The sequence below is a fragment of the Jaculus jaculus genome, chromosome 10 (genome assembly GCF_020740685.1).
Source record: "Jaculus jaculus isolate mJacJac1 chromosome 10, mJacJac1.mat.Y.cur, whole genome shotgun sequence".
Lineage (NCBI taxonomy): Eukaryota > Metazoa > Chordata > Mammalia > Rodentia > Dipodidae > Jaculus > Jaculus jaculus.
The window spans coordinates 11,161,397-11,186,398 of record NC_059111.1 but is presented as its reverse complement, the minus strand read 5'-3'; the positions used below and the strand labels follow the sequence as shown (position 1 = coordinate 11,186,398).

Sequence of the window (25,002 nt, the reverse complement as noted above, 5' to 3'; positions counted from 1 at the left end):
CTTGCACTTAAAAATAGTTAATTGGGCTGGGGAAATGGCTTTGTGGTTAAGGCATTTGTCTGCAAAGCCTAAGGACCCCCGTTCTATTCCCCAGGACCCACGTTGGCTAGATGCACGAGGGGGCGCACGCATCTGGAGTTCGTTTGCAGTGGCTGGAGGCCCTGGCGTACCCATTCTCTCTGCTTCTTCCCCCACTCTCTTTCTCTGAAATAAATAAAATAAAATAAAATAAAGGCATGAGCCACCATTCCTGCCTTTAAAAAAATGAATAATTCACTTTGGGTAGAGAATCTTCTCTTTTCAGATGGCAGTGACCTTGGGACAACTCAGAAGGTATCATGGTGCTGGAAAGAAGTGATTAGAGTACTGAGTAACATCTCGATCACACTTTCCAAGGCTCAGGGTCTAATGTGGAAGAGGTGGTGGGAAGAATGTAGGAGCCAAAGGAAGGGTAGGACTCCTTACAACAATCTCCCTCCAGACACAAAATAGCCTGGATATTCCTGACCTCATAGTGCCTGACACTACCTACACAAGACCATCGTAATAGGAGGGAAAGACCATGACATCAAAATAAAAGAGAGACTGATTGAGATGGGGAGGGGATATGATGGAGAATGGAATTTCGAAGGGGAAAAGGGGGGGGGGAAGGTATTACCATGGGATATTTTTTATAATCGTGGAAAATGTTTAAAAATTTGAGAAAAAATTAAATTAAATTAAGTTAGAAAATTGAGTAATTATCAGCTCCATTTGGCTCTGCTCCATAATTCCTTCCTTGTTTTGCTTTAAGAATTCTTTTTTTCTGACAGAAAAAAAAAGAGGAAGGAAATTGGCGTGCAGGGCCAGAGAATTAAACGAGCTTAACCTGCGAAAAGCAGCTGTCACACACCGGCCCGGAGCAGCCACCTGTGACGTAGTGGGCTGGAGCCATTTATAGGCCAGGCTTCAGTTCCCTGGCACTTCGCTCCTGACTGTATGCTACGTGTGTTTCTTACTGTGCACTCTGAGTTTGTCTTGATGGGAGTGACTTCTTTGGAGACTGAATAATGATTGTGTGACGTATCTGTGTGTTCTTTTTCGTTTTTCTTTTCATTTACAGCTTGAAACTTCCTTGGGATCTTTTAAGCGCATGTTTCCACATAGCATTTCTATAACTGGGTTCCCTGAAGCGCTGAGAGAGAGGCTCCCATAAAGCCCCTTTAGGCTTCATGGCAGTGTTGGTGGGCGCAGAGTGTCTGTTACCTCAAAGAAGCACAGCTTTTTTTTTTTTTAGTTGGTTTACATATTGGACTTCTGTGAAAGACTTACTTGAGAGAGGGCTCAAGCCAATGTCACTGGTCAGGGAGGCTTGTTCACTAGCTGAGAGAAAAGTCCCTCTTGTTTTTAAATTTTCATTTATTTATTTATGAAAGAGAGAGAATGGGCACAAACAAACTCCAGACGCATGTGCCACCTTGTGCATCTGGCTTACATGGGTCCTGGGGAATCGAACCTGGGTCCTTTGGCTTTGAAGACACTAAGCCATCTCTCCAGCCCTGAGAGAGAACCTTGGAGTGGCTGCAGGACGTCTTGTATTCGCAGGTTCCCCGGTTGACGTTCCCGTTGCCTCCCGCTGCTGCTGCTGCCCTCCTTGCCTTGCCCGCCTAGTTCTTGGTGCAGTGCCCACGTGGTCTGGGGTAAAGTTTTGCTCCCTACTCTCATCTCTCCCTGCTTCCTTCTCTGACTTCTGATAACTTGATGTTTCTTTATTTTGGCTTCCTGGCTCCGTGTTCCCTTGCTCGCTTTGTCCCTGTGTAACAATGCCCTGAAGTATTATTCTCTGCTTTCCAGATCCTGACCCTACCCAGTAGCTAGGATCCTTCCAGTACTGTTCATTCTTTTTTTTAAAATTATTTATTTATTTATTTGAGAGCGACAGACACAGAGAGAAAGACAGATAGAGGGGGAGAGAGAATGGGCGCGCCAGGGCTTCCAGCCTCTGCAAACGAACTCCAGATGCGTGCGCCCCCTTGTGCATCTGGCTAACGTGGGACCTGGGGAACCGAGCCTCGAACCGGGGTCCTTAGGCTTCACAGGCAAGCGCTTAACCGCTAAGCCATCTCTCCAGCCCCTGTTTATTCTTTAAAAAAATTTTTTTTGTTTATTTATTTATTTGAGAGTGACAGACAGAGAAAGAGGTGGTGGGGGTGGGGAAGTAGGGAGGGAAAATGGGCACTCCAGGGCCACCAGCCACTGCAAATGAACTCCAGATGCATGCGCCCCCTTGTGCATCTAGCTAACGTGGGTCTTGGGGAATAGAGCCTCGAACCAGGGTCCTTAGGCTTCACAGGCAAGTGCTTAATGGCTAAGCCACCTCTCCAGCCCGAGTACTATTTATTCTTAAGCTGGGGATGGAGTTAACTGGATCTGGGTCTAAATTAGATTCCAGAGCACAGAGGGACTAAAAAATAGCAAAGCATCCAGATGTGGCGTGAGTGGGAAGGACACAGTAGTTTGCGTCCATGATTTCTACGACACATTCATGTTTGTTTCATTTCGTTCTCGTGAGAGTCTGGTGAGACTTGGATATTATGTCTGTGTTACACACTCGAAGAAAATGAGGTGTGTAAGTTGTTTGATTTGGGGCAACAGAGCTTGAAATAGAACCTGATGTTTTATGTTTGTTTTGAGGCAGGGTCTCACGCTAGCCCTTGAACTCATGGTGATCCTCCTACCTCAGCCTCCTAAATGCTGGGATTATGAGCCACTGGGTTTTTTGACTCTAGATTCGGAATGTGGGTGATTATCATATCTGAATTTAGTTGTACAAGATTAGGAACAGAAGGCGGGCATGGTGGCGCATGCCTTTAATCCCAGCACTTGGGAGGCAGAGGTGGGAGGATTTGCCATGAGTTCGAGGCCACCCTGAGCCTCCATAGTGAATTCCAGGTCAGCCTGGGCTAGAGTGAGACCCTACCTCGAAAAATAAAATTAAAAAAAAAAAAAAAAGATTAGGAACAGGTTAGTTGTCAAGGCGCCAAGGCAATGGATGAAAATGTATTTGTAGCGCTGGGGATTGAACCCTTAGCCTTTCACATGCTAAGCAAACGGAGTTACAGAGCCCCAGCCAAGGAGAAAAGATGTTCATGAAAATTGGAAGGGGTCTGGCTGGAGGATGGCTATGTTAAGAAGGGCTGGGAGACAAGGGGAAGCGGGTTGGCCACAGAGGCCTGACCCTGGAGCCTGGCAAAGAAGAGGAGTGGGAAGGAGGCTCGGAGCCACCGCGCTCAGAGTGGGGTGGACCCTCTGAGATCAGACAGACCCAGTTCCTATGCACTATCAGTCTGAGCTACTCTTGACTTTGACGCTTGCTGGGCTGCTCCTGGGGTGGCCGTCCTGGAAGTTCCTAAGCACGGCCCCTGCCCTGTGGCCCTGAGGGCTTCAGGGTAATTCCAGAGGAATTGAGTCTCATTGTTCTGCTGGGTGGGAAAAGGAACTGTAGTGACCGCAGTGGGGAAGCAGGAGGGGGAACCTGTCTCCACATCCTCTCCTTGGAGCTCTTCCCAATTAGATAGCTGCCTGTCACCTCACATGTCATCTCTGGGTTATGTCCCTCCTTTTTCTCATCTCCTTGTTGATGAACTGTGTGACTTTGGGTTAAGTTCGTCACTTCATGGACACCTGAGAATTGACTGAAAAAGAGGATGAGCTAGACCCACTACATTCACAGACCTTATAAAACCTTCAGCTGCCGGCCCTGGGATTTGGCAGAACAAGTCTGTCTGCCCATCACTAGGCACAGAGAATGTGGTGGGTGGGCACTGGGTGCAGCCTTGATGCAAGCCTTGAAGGGTGTGTTATCTTTTAAAAATTCGTGGCGCACACCTTTAATCCCACTCGGGAGACAGAGGTAGCATGTTCGCAGTGAGTTGGAGGCCACCCTGAGACTACATAGTGAATTCTAGGTCAGCCTGAACTAGAGTGAGACCCTGCCTCAAAAACACCAAAAAATGAAAAACAAAAGAGTAACACTGCCTTTTCTTTTTACCACATGTTGGTAATATTAAATAAATCAGTGATAAAATACTCCTCCGTTGGTTGGAGCATGTAGTTTAGTAGTAGAGAGTTTACCTACGTGCACAGGGCCCTGGATTCAATCCCAGCACTGCAGATGGAAAGAGCCCTCTCCCTACTGCTTCTCACAGGTAAAGCAGGTACCTTGAGAGCCCCTGACGCTGGAGCCAGTAGACGTGAGTTTGTGTTCTTACTACCCAGCACGGCTACCAAGTCTACCACTTCTCTAATTCTCAGTGTGCTTATCTCTACATGGGATTAGGAAAGTTATCTGGGGGCTGGAGAGATGGCTAAGTGCTTGCCTGCAAAGCCTAACAACCTGATTTCAGTTCCCCAGGACCCACATAAAGCCAGATGCTCAAAGTGGCACATGCATCTGGAGTCCATTTGCAGTGGCTAGAGACCCTGGCATGCCCTATCTGTCTCTGTTCTCTCTGCTTGCAAATAAGTAAGAATTAAAAAATAATAATAAGTATATAAAGAGAGTGGTGTTGGACTGGAGAGATGGCTTAGCGGTTAAGCGTTTGCCTGTGAAGCCTAAGGACCTCAGTTTTAGGCTCGATTCCCCAGGACCCACGTTAGCCAGATGCACAAGGGGGTGCACGCGTCTGGAGTTCGTTTGCAGTGGCTGGGGGCCCTGGTGTACCCATTTTCTCTCTCTCCCTCTCTCTCTCTCTCTCTCTCTCTCTGCCTCTTTCTTTCTCTGTCACTTTAAAATAAAAAAATTAAACAAAAAAATTTTTGAAAGAGTGGTGTCTGCAAATATTAAAAAAGAGAATAAATATAAAATTAGTCTGTGAAGAGATAGCTGGGGCTAGGGAAATGGCTCAGTGGGAAAAGTGCACCAGCACAAGTACCCGAGATCCCCAGAATCCATTCAAAGCCAGATGCAGTAGCGTAGACGTCTGTAACCCCAGCACGCCTTTGGCAGGAATGGAGGTTGAGACAGGAGAATCCTTGAAGCTCACAGGCCAGCTAGGGCACGGTGGTGAACAGCGAGAGAGCCTGCTTCAAAACGAGCGGAAGGCAAGCACTGACGCCTGGCTTTGTCCTCTGAACTTCTCATGTGTGCTATGGCATGCAGGCAACTGCACTCACACACATGGACTCACATGTGCATGCACACATACACTTAAAGAGAAGTGGAGAGAGATAGGTATGTTATGATGTCCACATAGCTATATGAATCTGTTCCATGCTATAACATGTGGATTGGTTTTGGGTTATTCCCTTTTGTCGGTAAAGAATTTGGGAGGGCATTAGAGAGATGGCTCAGTGGTTGAAGGTACTTGCTAGCAAAGACTGACAGCTCAGGCTCGATTCCCAGTACCCATATCAACATAGATGCACAAAGTGGCACATGTGCCTGGAGTTCAGTTGCGGTGGGTGGCAAGAGGCCCTGGAGTGCCCATTTCCACCCCTGCCCCTTCTTTTTCCTTACAAATAAAATAAAAGTATTTTAAAGAATTGGAGTGGGGTTGAGCAAGGCTCTTCCACGCAGCACAGGAGTTTGGGTTGGAATATTACTAAACACCAAGAAGCTGTGTAGAGGTCTTTCTTGTGGGATTCCTAGGCAGATAACAGGAGAGTCCTCATGAGGAACCACCTTAGGCCCAGCCAAGCTCTGGAACTAAGCCTCTCCGCCACTGACCTAACATTCCGGCAACCCACTGTGGCCTACCAGATGTTGAGTGTGTGGGAGCTGAGCCCTCTTGCCTGCGAGGAGGCCTGTGTTCCTGACATCACCTCAGCATAGCGTGTTGGCAGAGCGAGGAAGGTAGTTTCTGTGTCTTGTGGATTTACTGTCCCTTGATAAGACTTGTAAGCCAACCTCAGGCACCAAATCCCCACCTGCTCATGTGCACTGAGCTGGATGATCAAGTTCTTTCTCAGACATCATCTCATGATTTCCCAAACGACTCTAGAAGGTGGGTAGGGCAGGCTTTACTATCCCTCCCCGTTGATGAGTGTAGCAGCCAGCTTCAGCTTCGCTGAGATGAACTTCCAGACCACGCACGGTGATGGAGGAAGGGATTTATTGAAGCTTACAGATCCAGGGGAAATTCCATAATGGCAGAAGAAGCTGGCCTGCCTTCACACAGGTCCAAGGAGAGAGAGAGGGGGGGGGAGGGAGAGAGAGAGAGAGAGAGAGAGAGAGAGAAGAAGGAGGAGGAGGAGGAGGAGGAGGAAGAGGGAGGGAGGGAGAAGCACAAGCCAAAAAAAAAAAAAAAACAACCCACACAGCACACTTCAGGAACTCCACGAAGGCACACTTTGCATATCTTTAGATTGGAATCTCAAACCCACCATCACACCTAAGGGCTGGACCCTAAAATCAACGCAGTGACACTGCCTCCAGCCAGGTGGCTGCAGATCTAAACTACAAGCTAATAAAACACTGAATATATTAGGGGCCATATATTCAAACTACCACAAGGAGGGAAGAAATTGAGGCCCAGGGTTATGGTCAGTTAATGGAGAGGCTCTGACTAGAACCCAGGCCTTCTGATACCAGCCTAGAGATACGAGTCTGGAGAATGAGGTCTTCCCACTTTGCTTCTGTACAGAGCTGTCACAGGCGTTTTGAAGTTTTCTGACAGGAAACTTTCTCAGGTCGCAGGGGGAAAATGTGAACCTAGAAGGTGTTTGCTTGTCCAAACGCTAACACTTTGATGCCTATTCTTGTTATTCTCTAAGCCGAGGGTAATGTTTAGCCCGAACAGCACTTCCTGACTAGCAGTACCTTGCTGCGTTAGACCATCAATAAGGTGTTGAGTGTTGCTATGGGGAGAAAATTGGAACATGTGGACTTTGCATGTATATATCATTGTTTCAGTATTATTGTTGTTTTTGCAGTGCTGAGAGCAAGCACAGGACCTTGTGCATGTTAGGTAAGCTCTGCCACCAAGCTGTGTCTCTAGTCTTTTATTAATGAATGAACAAATGAATTAAATTTATTAAGTTATTTGGGAGCTCAGAGAAAGAGAATGAATTTATTTGCGTTCAAGGGCTTCTTGCCACTGCAGATGCGCTCCAGACCCATGCACCACTTTGTGCATCTGGCTTTATGTGGGTACTGGGGAATCAAACTCTGACTGGCAAGCTTTGCAAGCAAGCACCTTTAACTGTTGAGCAATTGTCTATATTCCTACATTCCCAGCCTTGTTTCTATAATTTTGTTTGGTTTTGCTTTTTGAGATAGTCCATTTAAAAAATTATTTTATTTAATTTATTTGAGAGAGAGAAAAAGAGACAGAGAGAGAGAGAGAGAGAGAGAGAGAGAGAGAGAGAGGATAGGGAGAGAATGGGTGTGCTAGGGCCTTCAGCCTCTGCAAACAAACTCTAGACACATGCGCCACCTATGCATCTGGCTTATGTGGGTCCTGGGGAATTGAACCTGGGTCCTTTGGCTTTGCAGGCAAAAGCCTAACATCTGTGTAGCCCTGAGATAGTCTAATGTAGCCAGACTGGCCTGGCACTAGCTTTATAGTCAAGGATGATCTTGAACTCATGATCCTCCTGCTCCGTCTTCTCAGTGCTGTGCTTCCAAGCCTGCATCACCATGCCTGGCTCCTGCAAATCTTTAAAATTTTTGTTTATTTATTTCAGAGATTAAGAGAAAGAAAGTATGGGTACACTAGGGCATCTTACCTCTGTAAATGAACTCCTGATGCATGTGCCACTCTGTGCTTTACATGGGTCCTGGAAAATTGAACCCGAGACATCTGGCTTTGCAAGCAAGCACCTTTAATCACTCAGCCATCCCCAAACCCATCCTGTAATTATATATATATGTATATATATTTAAATTTTTTGTTTATTTTTATTTATTTATTTGAGAGCAACAGACAGAGGGAAGGAGGGAGAGAGAGAGAGAGAGAGAGAGAGACAGACAGACAGACAGAGGATGGGCGTGCCAGGGCCTCCAGCCACTGTAAACAAACTCCAGACGCATGTGCCACCTTGTGCATTTGGTTTATGTGGGTTCTGGGGAATTGAATCGAGGTCCTTTGACTTTGCAGGCAAACGTCTTAACCACTAAGCCATCTCTCCAGCCCTATCTCCTTGTTTAAATGGTGTTAATTCAAAAAAGGCTGCTGGGGAAGTCTAATACTGACAAGGACAAGGAAATGGCAGCAGTGACAGTAGTATCTTTTTTTTTTTTTTTTAATCTGTGAAAAAGGGTCACCAGGGACTTTTCTTTTTTTGAGGTAGAGTCTCACTGTAGCCCAGGCAGACCTAGAACTCACTCTGTAGTCCCAGGCTGGCCTTGAACGCATAGTGATCCTCCTACGTCTGCCTCCCAAGTGCTGAGATTAAAGGAGTGGGCCACCACACCTGGCTTACCAGGGGGCTTTTAAATCTCTCGATCTTTTCTGGGTGTGATAGCACATGCTTGTAATCTCAGCACTGGGGAGGCTGAGGCTGAACAGCTGTGAGTTTGAGGCCTGCCTGAGTTTTGTAGTGAGACCCTGTCTCAAGAAAACAAACAAGGGCTGGAGAGATGGCTTAGTGGTTAAGCGCTTGCCTGTGAAGCCTAAGGACCCCGGTTCGAGGCTCGGTTCCCCAGGTCCCACGTTAGCCAGATGCACAAGGGGGCGCATGCGTCTGGAGTTCGTTTGCAGAGGCTGGAAGCCCTGGCGCGCCCATTCTCTCTCTTTCCCTCTATCTGTCTTTCTCTCTGTGTCTGTCGCTCTCAAATAAATAAATTAAAAAAAATTAAAAAAAAAGAAAACAAACAAAACAAAAAGTTAAATATCTCCAATTGCAGGCTGTAGTTACGAGCTATGTTAGAATCTGGAGCTTGAGACCTAGAACTCAGTAAGTAGTCTCAAGTTTTCCTGGGGCTTCTATGCCACCAGGTTCGAGGACCACTATTCTGGGATTAAAAGAATCAACTATTTTGATATTCCCACATCTGGTTATGCAGTGGGATGGGGGGGGGGAACCTTTAAAATGATGGCACCTCCCTGGGCCATACTTTGCAGACCGTTTGTAGCAGTGACTTCAGCTCTGTATAGCTCTTGCTTAGCCTTCGCCTAAGCCCCGTGTTGCTGCTGACTATGGGCCAACAATGAACCGATCTCCAGTCCTCACAGCTGTCCATCAGGACTCCTACTGGACAGGGCAGGAAACTGATGCTCAGAGCAGGTCAACGGCCACATAGATGCGTCCTTGAGGCAGGTCTCTTTCCCTTCACACCTGCTGCAGTTGCCCAGTCCTGTCATGGGCCTTTGGGAAGGTGTTTCCTGCTCATTTGGAAATAGCTGGAAGCCAGGGGAAGCCAGCCAGAGGCTTTCCCTGAAACTCTCCCCGAAACTACCCCCAAAAGTTGAGCAAAGGACGCCTCCAAATAGAAGACATGTCTCAAGATGACTGGGTTGCCTGGTATTTGGTTCTTTTAGTCGCCTACTCTCAAAACACCTCCTTTTGGAGGGAGGAGGATTAACCCTACTCCCACTTACTGCTCATTGCCAGAATGTTCTCAGAGAAAACTCAGCAGAGAAAAGCAAACACTCACTTGCTTTCTGGGAGTTTGAGGACTTTCTGTCATGTGACAGAAAAATGTCTTTATTCCCCTCATAAGACAAAGGGATACTACTCAAAGTGACCTTTAGCTCTATTGTACGGCATTGCTTTTTTTTTTTTTTTTAAGGTGCAAACATCCTTTATTTGCTGCATCAGTAAATGGAGAAAAGGTGGGAACATGCCACCAATCCTAATGTAGTCAGTACACCTTGGGGTCGAGAGCAAGGGGATCCAGGTGCCTAATGCCATCCTGCACCCCCACCTGCATATTCTATAAGCTCGAACACCCACACTCAAAATCCTCGCTTTCTCCATCAGGCGAGTCACTCAGGGCTGCTATGGGAAGGCCATGGGAACCTGTATTGCCTGGTCTGCCAGTGGCCTCCTGAAGTGTCTGAAGGAGAGGAGTGTGCCGCCCTGACATGAAGACCCATCACCGTCTGGAACCAGCAACTTTGTCAAGTGTTTGTTGGCATTCACTCAGGGACCTGATGTCCCTAAGACCCAAAGTGGCTCTAAGGGGCCATCTGTGTTCGTGATCGCACTGACTGTGTCCACGCTGGCTTCACGCCACCTGCGTCAGCCCCTGGTGTGTGGACAGCTCAGGGCCAATATGTAGGGCCTAAATACCTGAAACTTGAGTTACTGGACAGTGCAATGTAAAATTGGCCCCAGAAAGCCTTCCCTGCCCAGAGCAGCCTCCAGGGGCCTCTTCCTCCCCAGAACTTCCTCTGCTCCTGTTGTCCCTTCCCTCGGTCCCTGTTGTTCGTCATCAGCACAAAACGGTTGTTCAACAGTGTGGCGTGAGTGGAGGGGAGGGAGGAGGAAGAACTGTATGAAGCTGTGTTTGGGATGCTGCTCAATGCCTGGCCATGGGATGCAATGTAGATGCTGGTGTATCCACTTCTTGCTGCTCAGCCTTACTTTCTTTATTTTAAAAAATATTTTTATTTATTTATTTGGAGAGAGAGAGAGAGAGAGGGAGAGGGAATGGGTGCACCAGTTCCTCTAGCCACTGCAAATGAAAAATGAACTCCAGACGCATGTGCCACCTTGTGCAACTGGCTTACATGGGTACTGGGGGATTAAACCTGGATCTTTTGGCTTTGCAAATGCTTTAACCACTAAGCCATCTCTCCAACCCATACTTTCTTTCTTTTTCTTTTTTTTTTGGGGGGGGAGGGGGTTTCGAGGTAGGTCTCACTCTAGCTCAGGCTGACCTGGAATTCACTATGTAGTCTCAGGGTAGCCTTGAACTCAAGGCAATCCTCCTACCTCTGCCTCCTGAGTGCTGGGATTAAAGGCGTGCAGTACCACGCCCAGCTCTCATACTTTCATTTTTTAACAGTTTATTTATTTGAGAAAGAGAGAGAGAATGAGCACACCCGAGCCTGTAGCCACTACAAACTTGAGATGCATGCACCAGCTTGTGCATCTGGCTTACATGGGTACTGGGGAATCAAACCTGGGTCATTTGGCTTTGTAGAAAGTGCCCTAACCACTAAGCAGCTTTCCAGCCCTCAACTTTACTTTCTTATCATGGGTTATTTTAAAAATATTTTTATTTATTTATTTATGAAAGAGAGAGAGAGAGAGAGAGAGCTAAAGAGAGAGAGAGGGAGAGAATGGGCACACCAGGCCCTCCAACCTCTGCAAACGAACTCCAGACTCATGCACCTCCTGTGTGTCTGGCTTATGTGGGTCCTGGAGGATCAAACCTGAGTCCTTAGACTCCCAGGCATGTGCCTTAACTGCTAAGCCATCACTCCAGCCCCATTTGGGTTATTTTAAAGTCCATCTTTGTGAAGATTATTTCAGTAATAGAGCTGTCTAGATGCAATGCCATCTTCTGAGGTTGGGATTAATACCCAGTGTCATATCAACTGTAACTTTTACCCCTCTGCCACTAAGAAAGTACATCTGAGGTCTGAGTGCTGGCAGCTCTTGAAAAGCCATGAAAGGAGAACCATAAACCTTCCTGAGTTACCTGAGCAGTGGGTACTTGGGGTGACCGAGAGACATGGGACAGTGCGAAAGGAGAATGGGAGGGCCTCTGTGAGGGTGGTCCCTGGGAGGTCTCCTGGGACCTGGAGGTACTTCAGCTGAGATGGAGAAATGGAAGTTTGCTGCTCTTCCCTGAGGCATGGCTGTCCTAGGAGCATGCAGGAAACTGGCTCAGGAATGGCTGGCCCTCTGGCATGGATGAGAGCCCACGGTTGCTTTCTCAGACCCTAGCAGGAAGGATTCCCAGGCCTGGCCGGGCGCTGGCACCTCAAGGAGCCTGAATGGGGCCTTGACTTCTATAACTATCTGAAAGGCTTCATGAGCAGCTGGCTTTGAGGTCTGGTTTTGTCAGGAAATCTGTGATGACCTCAGACAAGCCACTTAATGTCTTCTCGTTCCTCAGTTTCCTGATTTTACAATTCCGTGTTCACAATGTGATACTGTCTCATGATGATGACTGTCCTTATCAGGTGGCCTCCGTCTCAACCCCATCCCAACCAGGATCTCCATCAACCAGCTACTAATGGACATTGTGACTTTATTTGGCAGACTAAACTTAGGTCCTGACTGGTGCTCTGCAAGGACAAGGCTGTGTCACTGTCATTAAATCAATTCTTCCATGGCCTCAGTGGTCACCTTTTTTTGTAAATTTTTTTTTTATTATTAACAACTTCCATGATTACAAAAAATACCCCATGGTGATACTTTCCCTCCTCCCACTTACCACTTTGAAACTCCACTCTCCATCATATCCCCTCCCCATCTCAATCAGTCTCTCTTTTACTTTTGATGTCATGGTCTTTTCCTCCTCTTATGATGGTCTTGTGTAGGTAGTGTCGGGCACTGTGAGGTCATGGATATCCAGGCCATTTTATGTCTGGAGGGAGCATGTTGTAAGGAGTCCTCCCCTTCCTTTGGCTCTTACATTCTTTCCTCCACCTCTTCCGTATTAGACCCTGAGCCTTGGAAGGTGTGATCGAGATGTTACTCAGTACTCCAGTCACTTCTTTTCAGCACTATGATACCTTCTGAGTCATCCCAAGGTCACTGCCATCTGAAAAGAGAAGATTCTGTACCCAAAGTGAGAGTAGCATTAATATAAGGGTATAAATATTAAGAGAAGTGCTTATTGGGCAGTTTGATAAGCATACTGTATACATTTTTCCAGACATCAGCAGATGTTACACCCCTAGGGCTCATGACTACCCTGTTTTAAGTTTTCAATATCAGGGATGTGTTCCCCCCCCATGGAGCGGGCCTCCAGTCCAATTGGAGGGCAGTTGGTTTCCACCATGACAGACATGCCAGTATTGTACCCGTTGGCTCATTTGGCCCAGCTGGCCAATTATAAGGCTTGCAGTGTCCCTCAGTGGTCACCTTTATAGTGGAAAGTACTTAGCTAGTAGAAGGCAAGGGTCTCATATGAACAGAAGGGAAGCCAAGTGTCTATGCTCCTGTCTTGCTAGAGTGACCCGGTAGTCGGCCTTAGGTGTGACTTCCCCAAGGGTCACGGTGTGACTCCCTAATCGTGTGCGTTTGTGTCCCCACAGTGGCCAGTTTGCCATCGTGAAGAAGTGCCGAGAGAAGAGCACCGGGCTGGAGTACGCCGCCAAGTTCATCAAGAAGCGGCAGAGCCGGGCCAGCCGGCGGGGCGTGTGCCGGGAGGAGATCGAGCGGGAGGTGAGCATCCTGCGCCAGGTGCTGCACCCCAACATCATCACGCTGCACGACGTCTACGAGAACCGCACCGACGTGGTGCTCATCCTCGAGCTGTGAGTGGGACCCCGGGGCCCATGGAGGTGGCGGGGGACGGGGCAGCTCGCACGAGGCTCACGGAAGCCGCAGCCACAGGCCCCGGGGCGAGCAGCCCAGCGGAGATGAAGTCCGTGGTGGAAAGTTTCCCTCTGCCGCAGATACCTTCACCTTCCCTCTGAAATGGGGCTAAAGAACAAGGGCAGAGGGCGACGGCCTAAGATTTTGTGTACATTGGGCCCTGGAGAGCCAAGAGAAGAGCCCACTGGTGCTGCCTCGTTTCCTGGCCTTGGGAACCTGTACGAGGGTGAGAGCGGAGCCGGAGGGAGGCGGGGGAGGAGTGAGGGACAGAGGAGGCTGCCAGAGAGGGATCCGTCTTACAAGGTTTTGATGCTGCTCTTGCTTTAAGACAAGGTTTCACGTAGCTCAGGTTGGCTTCAGGCTCACTGTGTAATGCACAGTGACCCTGAATAGAAATCCTGAGCCTCTTTCCTTCACCTCCCGAAGTGTCAGCGTTGCATACCTGCGCCACCATGCCAGCTTTATGTGGTGCTGGGGTTCAAACCCAGCAAGCAGTCTTCCAACCGAACTAGGAGGGAAACATCTTCCTAATGGAGAGAGGTTATTTTGTGCTCACTGTGCTGAGCAGTTGCAATGCCTTTTTTTTTTTTTTTTTTTTTTTTTTAGAGAAAATTTAATCTATTTACAGAGAGAGAGAGAGAGAATGGCGCACCAGGGCCTCTTGCCACTGCAAATGAATTCCTGATTCATGTGCCACTTTGTGCATCTGGCTTTGTGTGGGTCCTGGGGAATCGAACCCGGGTCCTTTGGCTTTGCAAGCAAGCGCTTTAACCTCTGAGCCATCTCTCCAGCCCTGCGGTGCCTTTTTTACTTCCTCTCAGCACTGCCACTACAGAGAGGTTCTTAGTATCCCCATTTACAGACCAAAGCCCCGAGAAGCCAGGTTCGTCATAAGATCCTCTGCTAGGAAGTAATGAGGCCAGGACTGGCGTTCACACAGCTGGTCTTGATAGCTGTGAGCATGAGGAGGGACACGCTTATGCTGGCCTAGCTGGGGAGGACTTTTCACTGGTAGGTGGAATTTGGATAGATGACACCACTCTGATGTCCTTCTGAAGGAATCCCCATGGCATGAGCCAATAGGACCTGGCAGACAACAGGGTTTGAATTGGGGTTATGGTATGTATCACAGAAGTCTTATCCAGTCAGTCAGCTGGACCCCATAATAAGAATGCTCTGTGGGATATTGGTTATAATTATGGAAGTTGTCAATAAAAAAAAAATCTGCTGATTCAGGCTGAATATCCCAGCCACTTATGTAAAGCCAAATGGACATTCATTTACAGCAGCAAGAGTCCCATACATACGAATAATAAATTCAAAAACCCAATGTGGGAGCTGGAGGGATGGCTTAGTGGTAAAGGTGCTTGCTTGCAAAGCCAAAGGACCCAGGTTCGATTCCCCAGGGCCCACTTAAGCCGGATGCACAAGGTGGCTGGCGCATGTGTCTGGAGTTCGTTGGCAGTGGCTGAAGGCCCTGGCGTGCCCATTCTCCTCTCTCTCTCTCTCTCTCTCGCGCGCTCCCTTTGCCTTTCTCCCAAATAAATAATAAAAATAATTATGCATCTGTCAACAGAGGAGTGGTGGCATTTGTCCCAGCAGTCCTTGATTTTGTGACCCTGGACAAGCCATATTACCTCTTCTTTCAAGTCTTACCTGTGAACCAGGCAGCCTCCCAAATTGGGTGGACTCCCTGAAGTTAATTTGAGAACTATCCCAATGTTGGCAAGGTATAGATTTAACTAGAAGATGAGTATTTGTTTGATCTTGTATCTGATCCTTACATCATTCATCTCAGCGCTTAAGCGCATGGAATTGTCCACGCTTTCCCTGTCAAACATCCAAGTTCTGTGTTTTACCCATGGGCCTCCCTTCAAGCAGAATTAGCTGGTGCCTGTCTAACCCACAAGGAAGCCTGAGAAAACCCCTAGGGAATGGGACAGTCGACATGGCATGTGTCAAGGCTAAGGGTAATCAGTTGGCCTCCTGATTCCTAGCAGCGAGTGAGAAGTCCAGCTTGCTGAGTAGGCCAAGGGCTTTTTTGTTTTGTTTTGTTTTTTGGCTTTTTGAGGTAGGGTCTTGCTCTAGCTCAGGCTGACCTGGAGTTCACTGTGTAGTTTCAGGGTGGCCTCGAACTCACAGCGATCCTCCTACCTCTGCCTTCTAAGTGCTAGGATGAAAAACATGCGCCACCACGCCTGGCTCCAAAGGCATTTCTTTCTTTTTTTTTTTTTTTAATTTTTTTTGGTTTATTTTTATTTATTTATTTGAGAGTGACAGAGAAAGAGGCAGATAGAGAGAGAGAGAGAGAGAGAGAGAATGGGCGCGCCAGGGACTCCAGCCACTGCAAACGAACTCCAGACGCGTGTGCCTCTGGCTAACATGGGTCCTGGGGAATTGAGCCTTGAACTGGGTCCTTAGGCTTCACAGGCAAGTGCTTAACCACTAAGCCATCTCTCCAACCCCAAGGGCATTTCTTTAAAAGCCTATAATCAATCAAAAAAAAAAAAAAAAAACAACAGTCTTTACAGGAACTGCAAAGAAATTACATCTATCATTCTACGATCCAAACACAGCTACTTATGCTTTTCTGTGGCTTTTCTCAATCTTTATCTGTATATATATAATTATTGTCTAATTTCCTGTCCTACTTTTCCCCGCAACTAACAAAATTCCATAAATGACCTTTTTATTTCTTTTAAAGGCTATATCATGTTTCAGTGAATTGCATATCAACTTCTCTCCATTGCTAGACATTTGTTTTTCGTTTTCCAGCTGTTACCCGTTCCAAATTTTATTAAAACAACTTTCTTCCCATTATTTCCCCCTTTTCTTTCACATGAATTATTTCAGCTAAATCCTTAGGAGTGGAGAACTAGATTAAAATCTTTTTGAAAAAAACTGTTGACAATTTTTTACATGTACATAATGCATTTGATCTTAGCCCTCTTCTAGTACCTTCATATGTTTCCCGTCCCTCATCCTGATCTCCTTCTTTTCCCAGTAGTTCTTCTTCTGTTCGGATGGTTTTTTGTTGTTGTTGTTGTTCTCCTTAGTAATCTGTGACAACATGTTGATGGTCCAACATTGTGCAGGTAATTGAGGTCATGAGTGTACTCTGCAGCCCATTGGTGAGTTTCGAATCCTCCGAGTAGTCACTGCCTTCTGAAAAGAGAAGTTTCTTCAACCAAAAGCGAGAGTAGCACTGATATATGTTTTTGTTTTTGTTTTTTTTTTGTTTTTTTGAGGTAGGGTCTCACTCTAGCCCAGGCTGACCTGGAATTCACTATGTAGTCTCAGGGTGGCCTCGAACTCACAGCGATCCTCCTACCTCTGCCTCCCAAGTGCTGGGATTAAAGGCGTGCGCCACCACGCCCGGCAGCACTGATATATGGACACAAACATAAATAGTTAGAGGGCAATTTGGTGGGCATAGTAGATCCATTTAGCCAAACAATAGTAGTAGCTGTCCCCCTGCAGAATACCCTCTTTCTAAGGATGGCACTGCTGGGTACATGGTATTGTTCCTGTTTGTTCTCAACCTTGACAGCTATGGGCCATTTATTTTAAAACACGTTTATTCATTCATTAATTATTATTATCATTATTTTTGGTTTTTCGAGGTAGGGTTTCCCTCTAGCTCAGGCTGACCTGGAATTCACTGCATATTCTCCAGGTGGCCTCGAACTCACAGCGATCCTCCTACCTCTGTCCCCCAAGTGCTGGGACTAAAGTCGTGCACCACCATGCCCAGCTATTTATTCATTTTTATAGTTACAAATAATTTTAATTGGCATTTCTTTAATTGCTGGGAAATGGGCCTGTTTCTCCCTGTTTGCAGCTGGAGTATGGCATGCTCCTGAGAGATGCCCATTTTTCCTAGCAAGCCTCCTGACCAGTCAGTCTCTTTGTGCCCAGGTGTGCTCTCTGTGACACCAGTCATGACACTGGTGCCCTGTGACTTGCCTGGTTGCTTGCTGAGTTCTGTCTGTTCACAGTGTCTTTCTCCTTCTTCACTTCCAGGTTGTCTTATGGCTCTCCAGATGCCTGTCTATGGAGTGCTAGGGCTTTATGAGATTAGAAAAGACCTAAGTTTAAGGGCTGGAGAGATGGCTTAGCGGTTAAGGCTCTTGCCTGCGAAGCCTATGGACCCATGTTCAATTCTCCAGATCCCACGTAAGACAGATGCACAAGGTGACGCAAGCACTCCAGGTCACACAAGATGGCACACACATCTGGAGTTCGATAGTGGCTGGAGGCCCTGGTGTGCCAATTCTCTCTCTCTCATAAAAAAAAAAAAAAGACCCAAGTTTGTGTTTGAATCATGCATGGTTGGGGCAAAAGAGGAAAGGTCTCTTAGGAATTTATTAGCTTTTGTGCTTGGATTTGGTGATGCTTATTGATCTGACACTTATTGGCTTTGGCCTCTTGGGTTTTCATTGCACCCTAATAGGGAAATGGGTTTTTCCAGTCTTTGGACATGGGTGTTAATGTCCACTTGCTCAGTTGCAGGGCTCTTGTTTGTCTGTTTGCTTTTTGCTTGTTTCAAGACAGGGTCTCTTATAGCTCTGGCTGGCTGCGAACCTACTATGTAACCAAGGATGAACATGGACTGCTGATATCCTGCCCTCACTCACTGAAAGAGCATTATAGTTACGTGCTACTATACCAAGTTTTTTTTTTTTTTTAATTTCCTTTGTTCTTTTTTTTTTGGTTGTTTGTTTATTTTCCTTTGTTCATTTTTATTTATTTATTTGAAAGTGATAGAGAGAGAGGGAGAAAGAGACAGAGAGAGAGAGAGAATGGGTGCACCAGGGCCTCTAGCCACTGTAAACAAACTCCAGATGCGTGCTTCACCTTGTGCATCTGGCTTACGTGGGTATTGGGGAATTGAACCTGGGTCCTTAGGCTTCACAGACAAGAGCCTTAACCACAAAGACATCGCTCCAGCCCTGATTTTTTTTTTTTTGAGTTTTATTTTATCTATTTATTTGATAGAGAGAGAGTGAGAGAAGAGGCAGATATATAGAGAGAATGGGCATGCCAGGGCCTGTAGCCACTGCAAACAAATTTCAGATGCATAGGCCATCTTGTGCATCTGTCTTTACGTGTATACTGAGGAATCAAGCCTGGGTTGTTAGGCTTTGCAGGCAAATGCCTTAACTCTCCAGACCCTCTTATTTCATTCTTGATCCCATCAGGTTGACAGTAGGGATTAACAGTTATACCAGGCAAACATTCTACCAATGGAGGTATGTCTCATACTCTGTTTTTTTTAAATGGGACAGAAAGGATTTTTTAAAATTTATTTTTGAGAGAGAGAGAGAAAGAGAGAATGGGCATACCAGGGCCTTCAGCCACTGCAAACAAACTCTAGACGCATGCGCCACCTTGAGCAGCTGGCTTATGTGGGTCCTGGGGAATTGAACCTGGGGCCTTTGGCTTTGCAGGCAAGTATCTTAACTACTAAACCATCTCTCCAGCCTCCCTCCCCTTTTTTATGAATCAGTCTCATTATGTAGTCTGGCCTGGGACTCTACACTCCTCCTGCCTTGGCCTCTTGAGTATGGTCATTACAGATGTGTGACAGCTCAGTTGCAAGTTTCATGGATAAATTGATGCTGGTCTCCCCGCTCCTTTTAGCAACTGTTGTTGCTTCCTCCTGCTTTCTTTCCAATCAGCCACTACCAGGAGGACATACTCAGCCCTGGCTCACGCTCCTTCAGCTGTCCTTATCCCGCCTGTGACCTCCTTAGGAGTAGCTGCTTCTGGTTATGGTCGTCGAAGGCAGAGTAGGACAGGATTTTGGCGTCCATATAAGTTGACTTTTGTATGGCAAGCAGCACATATTCGGAGTCCCAGTAGATAACTCACATCACGTGTGGAGCTTGCTATGATGATGCAAGTCGGCCCTGCAAGGGTTGGGCAGGATTCCCGTTGCAGCCCTAACCGCTCGGGGACCACCGCAACTGCAAGCCTGCGGAAAGCGACACCAGAAAATGGCCCTGCCCAGCGCCGCAGGGTGGCGGCGAGCGATGCTTCCTCGTTCTCTGCTCTGAGCCCAGGAAGAACTCTGGAAAGCATTTGAGCAGGCTCGCCAAGCTGTGGGGAGGGGAACAGGGGGCAGAGGGAAGGTGAGCACAAAGGGGGGTGACCCCTGTAAAGCTGCTAGGAGGAGAAAGGAGGCCGAACTGTTAGGCTTGGCTTTGCATATTGAAGGCCGTGAGCTTTGGGATGTTAGATGAAAGAAGCTTGGGAGGAGACGGGAAATGATTCCAGAACCCAGGAGCTCTGGGTAGAAACCAGGTTTCTAGACCAGCAGTAGCGCATCTGTAGTCTTTTACCTACTCAGGAGGCTGAAGCAAGAGGGTCCATCCCTTGCGGGGCTGGGGAGATGGCCCAGTGGATAAAGCGCTTGCCGCTGAAGTTGGGGCACCCAAGTTTGATTCCTCAGGCCCCATGTAAAAGGGCAGAAGCTGTGGTGGGCCTCTGAAACCCCTGCATGCTAAAGCTAGCCTAAAGATGGCTGCTGAAGACAGGAGACTTTCTGGACGCTCGTAGTGAACGCAGCACAGCACAGTAGCAGAGCAAGAATCCAGTGCAAAAAAGCCCACCGCAAATGAGGTGGGAAGATGGAAGACCACCCAGAAGATTGCTCTCTGACCTCCACACATGTGCACTAACACACACACACACACACACACAAATGCACTAAAATTTTTTGTAGAGAGAGAGAATTGGCATGCCAGGGCCTCAGCCACTGAAATTGAACTCCAGTCACTTGCAGCACCTAGCACGCATGTGCAGCCTCAGGCTTGCATCAGCTTTGTGTGTCTGGCTTACATGGGATCTGGAGAGAGAGTGAACATGGGTCCTTAGGCTTTGCAAGCAAACACCTTAACCAGTAAATGACCTTTCCTGCCTGCATTTTTATTTTTACTTTTATTATTTATTTATTTATTTATTTATTTCAGAGCAGCAGACAGAGAGAGAAAGAGGCAGAGAGACAGAGAGAGACAGAGAGAGAATGGGCATGCACCAGGGCTTCCAGCCACTGCAAACAAACTCCAGATGCATGTGCCAACCTTTTGCATCTGGCTTACATGGGTCCTGGGGAATCAAGCCTTGAGCCGGGGTCCTTAGGCTTCACAGGCAAGTGCTTAACCACTAAGCCATCTCTCCCGCCCTGCATTTTTATTTTTTAAAAATATTTTCATTGATTTATTTGCAAGCAGAGAGAGAGAGAGAGAGAATGAGAATGGGTGTGCCAGGGCCTCCAGCCACTGCAAATGAACTCCACATGTGTGCACCACCATGTGCATCTGGCTTTACATGGGTCCTGGGGACTCAAACTCAGGTCCTTAGGCTTTTCAGGCAAGCGAGTTAACTGCCGAGGCATCTCTCCAGTCCACAAACACATGTTTAAAAGGCACTTGAGCCTGGGAGTTCAGAACTATACTGTGCTATGCCCAGGGGTGTCTATGCTTAGTATCAGTAGTGGGATGGCAACTGTGAATAGCTACTGCTGTCCAGCTTGGCCAGCATAGCCAGACTCTCTCTCTGTCTCTGTCTCTCTCTCTGTCTTTGTCCCACATCTGAACCCCTCTGTTTCCGGCAACTGAACCCTAGACTTGGGCAATAGCTATCCCATTCAGTGTGAGACCCCTAACGCAGGCTCTTTTATTCTATTTTATTTTTACTTTCGGTTTTCTGAATAGGGTGTCACTTTGGAATAATAAGCCCAGACTACCCTGGAACTCACTGTGCAATACAGACTGGCTTCAGACTCATGGCAGCCCTCCTGCTTCCATCTCCAAGTGCTGGGATTACATCAGTGAGCTGCCGTGCCCGGCCAAACCCAGGTTCTTTGAAAAGCGGCAACTGAGCCTCGACATGGTTATTCCCAACCTGGGTGTCTGTGCCTTGGCCAGGCTTGTTGACCACCCAACTCTTCTGAGTCTCTGGAGCACTTTTAAGAGTCACAGTGGCTGTCTCTTCCTTTGTTTCAAGGACGGCATGTCTCACCCAGCATGGGCCTTTCGATCAATGGCTTTCCTGTGGTAGGGTTCATCCCCACTAGAAACACAGCCTTTTACATTTATGCAACATATTATTTACAAATAATAGGATTATTGTTTTAGGCGGGGGCTTGCCCAAGGTTAGAGCCTCAAATAACCTGGCAGGGGCTGGGGGCATAGAAGATGAGGCAGGGCTGGGTTCTGTGCATTTGCGAGGTGGCACTGTGGCTTTGAAGGCTTGAGAAGGGCTCTAGGGGTTTGGGAGATGGCTCAGTGGGTGAGGGTACTTGCTGCACAAGCATAAGGACCCTCTGAGTATGAGCACCAGAACCCACGTCAAAAGCCAAGCATGGCAGGGCATGGCTGTAAGTCCAGTGCCAAGGGGCGGTAAGATAGAAGAATGGCCGGGGCTTGCTGGCCAGGGCCAGCCACTCTGATTGAAGGACAGTTAGGTCCTGCTTCAGAGGGACTCAAAGGAGATGTGTGGAAGAGACACCGAATGTTTTCCTCTGGCCTCTACATGAGTGCATGTATGCGCACATACACACACACACACAAGAAAGAAAAGAGAAAAAGCTCTGGGTAGGTCTTTTTCTTGCCTATGCATGTTGTAAATTTTTTGTATACTGAAGATACTAAATGCAGGGATTCTTATATGCTAGACAAGGACTCTGTCACCGAGCTACATCCCTAGCCCAATTAAAAAAAAATTTATTTATCTACTTGAGCAGGAGGCCTGTTGGTACTGCAGATGAATTCCACATGTCTAGACCGCTTTGTGCATCTTGGCTTTATATGGATACTGGGGAATTGAACCCAGGCCAGCAGGCTTTGTAAACAAGCACCTTTCACTACTGAGCCTTCTCCCAGCACTGCAGTTCAACACACACACACACACACACACACACACACACATACACACACACACATATTTTTGAGGTAGGGTCTCACTCTAGCTCAGGCTGACCTGGAATTCACAATGTAGTCTCAAGATGGCCTTGAACTCATGGTGATCCTCCTACCTCTGCCTCCTGAGTGCTGGAAATAAAGGTGTGTGCCACCACACCCAGCTAATATTTTTTTCTTAAATAAATTAATAAATAAGATTTTCTTATTATTTACTTAGCAGAGAAAAAGGGAGAGAGAATGGGCACACCAGGGTTTCCAACCAATGCAAATGAACTCCACACATGTACGCCCCATTGTGCATCTGGCTAACATGGGTCCTGGGGAATTGAACCTGGGTCCTTTGGCTTTGCCTTAACCACTAAGCCATCCCTTTAGCCCCCAGCTATTTTATTTTATTTTTTTTTTCGAGGTAGGGTCTTGCCCTAGCTCAGGCTGACCTGGAATTCAATATGTAGTCTCAGGGTGGCCTTGAACTCATGGCCATCCTCCTACTTCTGCCTCCCAAGTGCTGGGATTAAAGGTGTGTGCCACCATACCTGGCCCAGATAATTTTTTTTTCTTTTCAATTTTTTTTTAATTAAGAACTTCCATGATTATAAAAAATATTCCATGGTAATTCCCTTCCTCCCCCCACTTTCCCCTTTGAAACTCCATTCTCCATCATATCTCCTCCCCATCTCAATCAGTCTCTCCCTTATTTTGATGTCATGATCTTTTCCTCCTATTATGGTGGTCTTGTGTAGGTAGTGTCAGGCACTGTGAGGTCATGGATATCCAGGCCATTTTGTGTCTGGAGGAGCACATTGTAAGGAGTCCTACCCTTCCTTTGGCTCTTACATTCTTTCTGCCACCTCTTCCGCAATAGACCCTGAGCCTTGGGAGGTGTGATAGAGATATTGCAGTGCTGAGCACTCCTGTCACTTCTTCCTAGCACCTTGATGGCTTCTGAGTCATCCCAAGGTCACTGCCATCTGAAAAGAGAAGATTCTCTACCAGAAGTGAGAGTAGCATTAATATAATGGTATGAACAATAAGAGAAGTGCTTGCTGGGCAGTTTGATAAGCATAGTATATATATTTTCAGCTAATATTATTAATATACTCTTTCTTTCCTTTTTTCTCCCCCAGTACTAGGGGTTGAGCCCAGGGCTTTGCCCATATTAGACAAGTGTTCTGCTGTTGCGCTCCGTCCCTTCCCTCAAACTTCTATTGAGTGTCTTTCTCACACAAGGTGCGATGGAAGCAAAAGTAGTCTAGTTGGAGAGACAGATTATGAATCCCAGTGTAATGGTGGCTGCGTCTAAACAGAAACATCACGGACTGCCCAGTGTCTGGGTGGCTTTGAGGCATCATCCCCTTTTCGTCAGCAACTCAGGTTTTATGATGTGGAGAGAGGCACCTGGTAGTCTCAAGATCTGGGTCTAAATCCTGATTCTGACACTCATTCGCTGTGTAACCCTTTCTCTGCTGGGCGTCTGAGTTTCATCCTGTTGCTCATGGACGCAGAGACAGAATGTACTCCTCCGGCTGGACTTGAAGCCCGAGTGAGGGAGTTTTGGACAAGGCAGATTGTAGGGATGGCAAACTTGAAGTAGGTGCCAACCAAGCCCTCGTCCACCCCTGCCACTGCTGCAGTGACAAGGCACAGGGTGTTTACTTGGCTTTATCAAGGGCTTCCCGGCACCCACTCGGCCTTGCATCAGGGTTCCTCCCGCTGCTGCTCCCAGCCGGATGAAGGTGGTGGGGTCCCTGTGTTCTCACTGCTGTTTCATGGAGAAGGGCAGTCCGGAGGGGAAGGCTGAGTCTTTGTGGAGGAAGGATTGGGCCCCTGTCCTTGTCCTTGTGAAAGAGACTAGTGGTGACCCCCGTGGCAGCAGTGAGGTTTCTGCCACCTGTCCCAAGTCAAGGCATGGATGGGGTGATGGGTGACCTCACTGGGAGACACCGAGAACATAGTGTGCCAGCCTTGTTACCGATACCTAGATGGTCCCTTTAGGCTACTCGCAGAGAATGCTTTGACCAGAGAGGCACTGCTGCCCAAGTAGTGGGCTGCAGTTTATTCTAGTTGGGGCTCTCTCTCTGTCTCTGGCCCTCTGTTTCCTTCCTACTTTCCTTCCCTTTTTCTCTCTCCCTCTCCCTCTTTTTTTTCTTTCTTTCTTTCCCTGAGGTAAGGTCCCACTCTAGCTCAGGCTGACCTGGAATTTACTATGTAGTCTCAGGCTGGCTTTGAACTCACGGTGATCCTCCTACCTCCATCTCACAAGTGCTGGGATTTAAGGTGTGCGCCACCATGCCCGGCTTCTCTCCCTCTTTTGTGATGCCATTGATTTATTGGAAAAAGTAGAACATTTGATCTGCTGATTATCTCATAGTCTATATTTGGCTTCTTCTTTCCACCATGTTATTTAACTCATTCTTCTATATATTATATATATTTATCTATTTTAACTTTTTTTGTTTATATTTATTTTATTATTTGAGAGCGACAGAGAGAGAAAGAGGCAGAGAGAGAGAGAGAGAGAGAGAGAATGGGTACACCAGGGCCTCCAGCCACTGCAAATGAACTCCAGATGTGTACGCCCCCTTGTGCATCTGACTAACGTGGGTCCTGGGGAATCAAGCCTTGAACTGGGGTCCGTAGGCTTCACAGGCAA

The 25,002-nt window shown here is 47.3% G+C and overlaps 1 protein-coding gene across 3 annotated transcripts in view; it reads left to right on the top strand.

The window, feature by feature from the left end:
• Dapk2 (death associated protein kinase 2) overlaps positions 1 to 25,002 on the top strand; it is a 158,000-nt gene that overhangs the window by 76,171 nt on the left and 56,827 nt on the right. For all 3 annotated transcript variants that reach the window (XM_045161009.1, XM_045161008.1, XM_045161007.1), the window contains exon 3: positions 13,140 to 13,361. In XM_045161009.1, the coding sequence (XP_045016944.1) occupies positions 13,140 to 13,361 (222 nt within the window). The remainder of the gene's footprint in view (positions 1 to 13,139; positions 13,362 to 25,002) is intronic.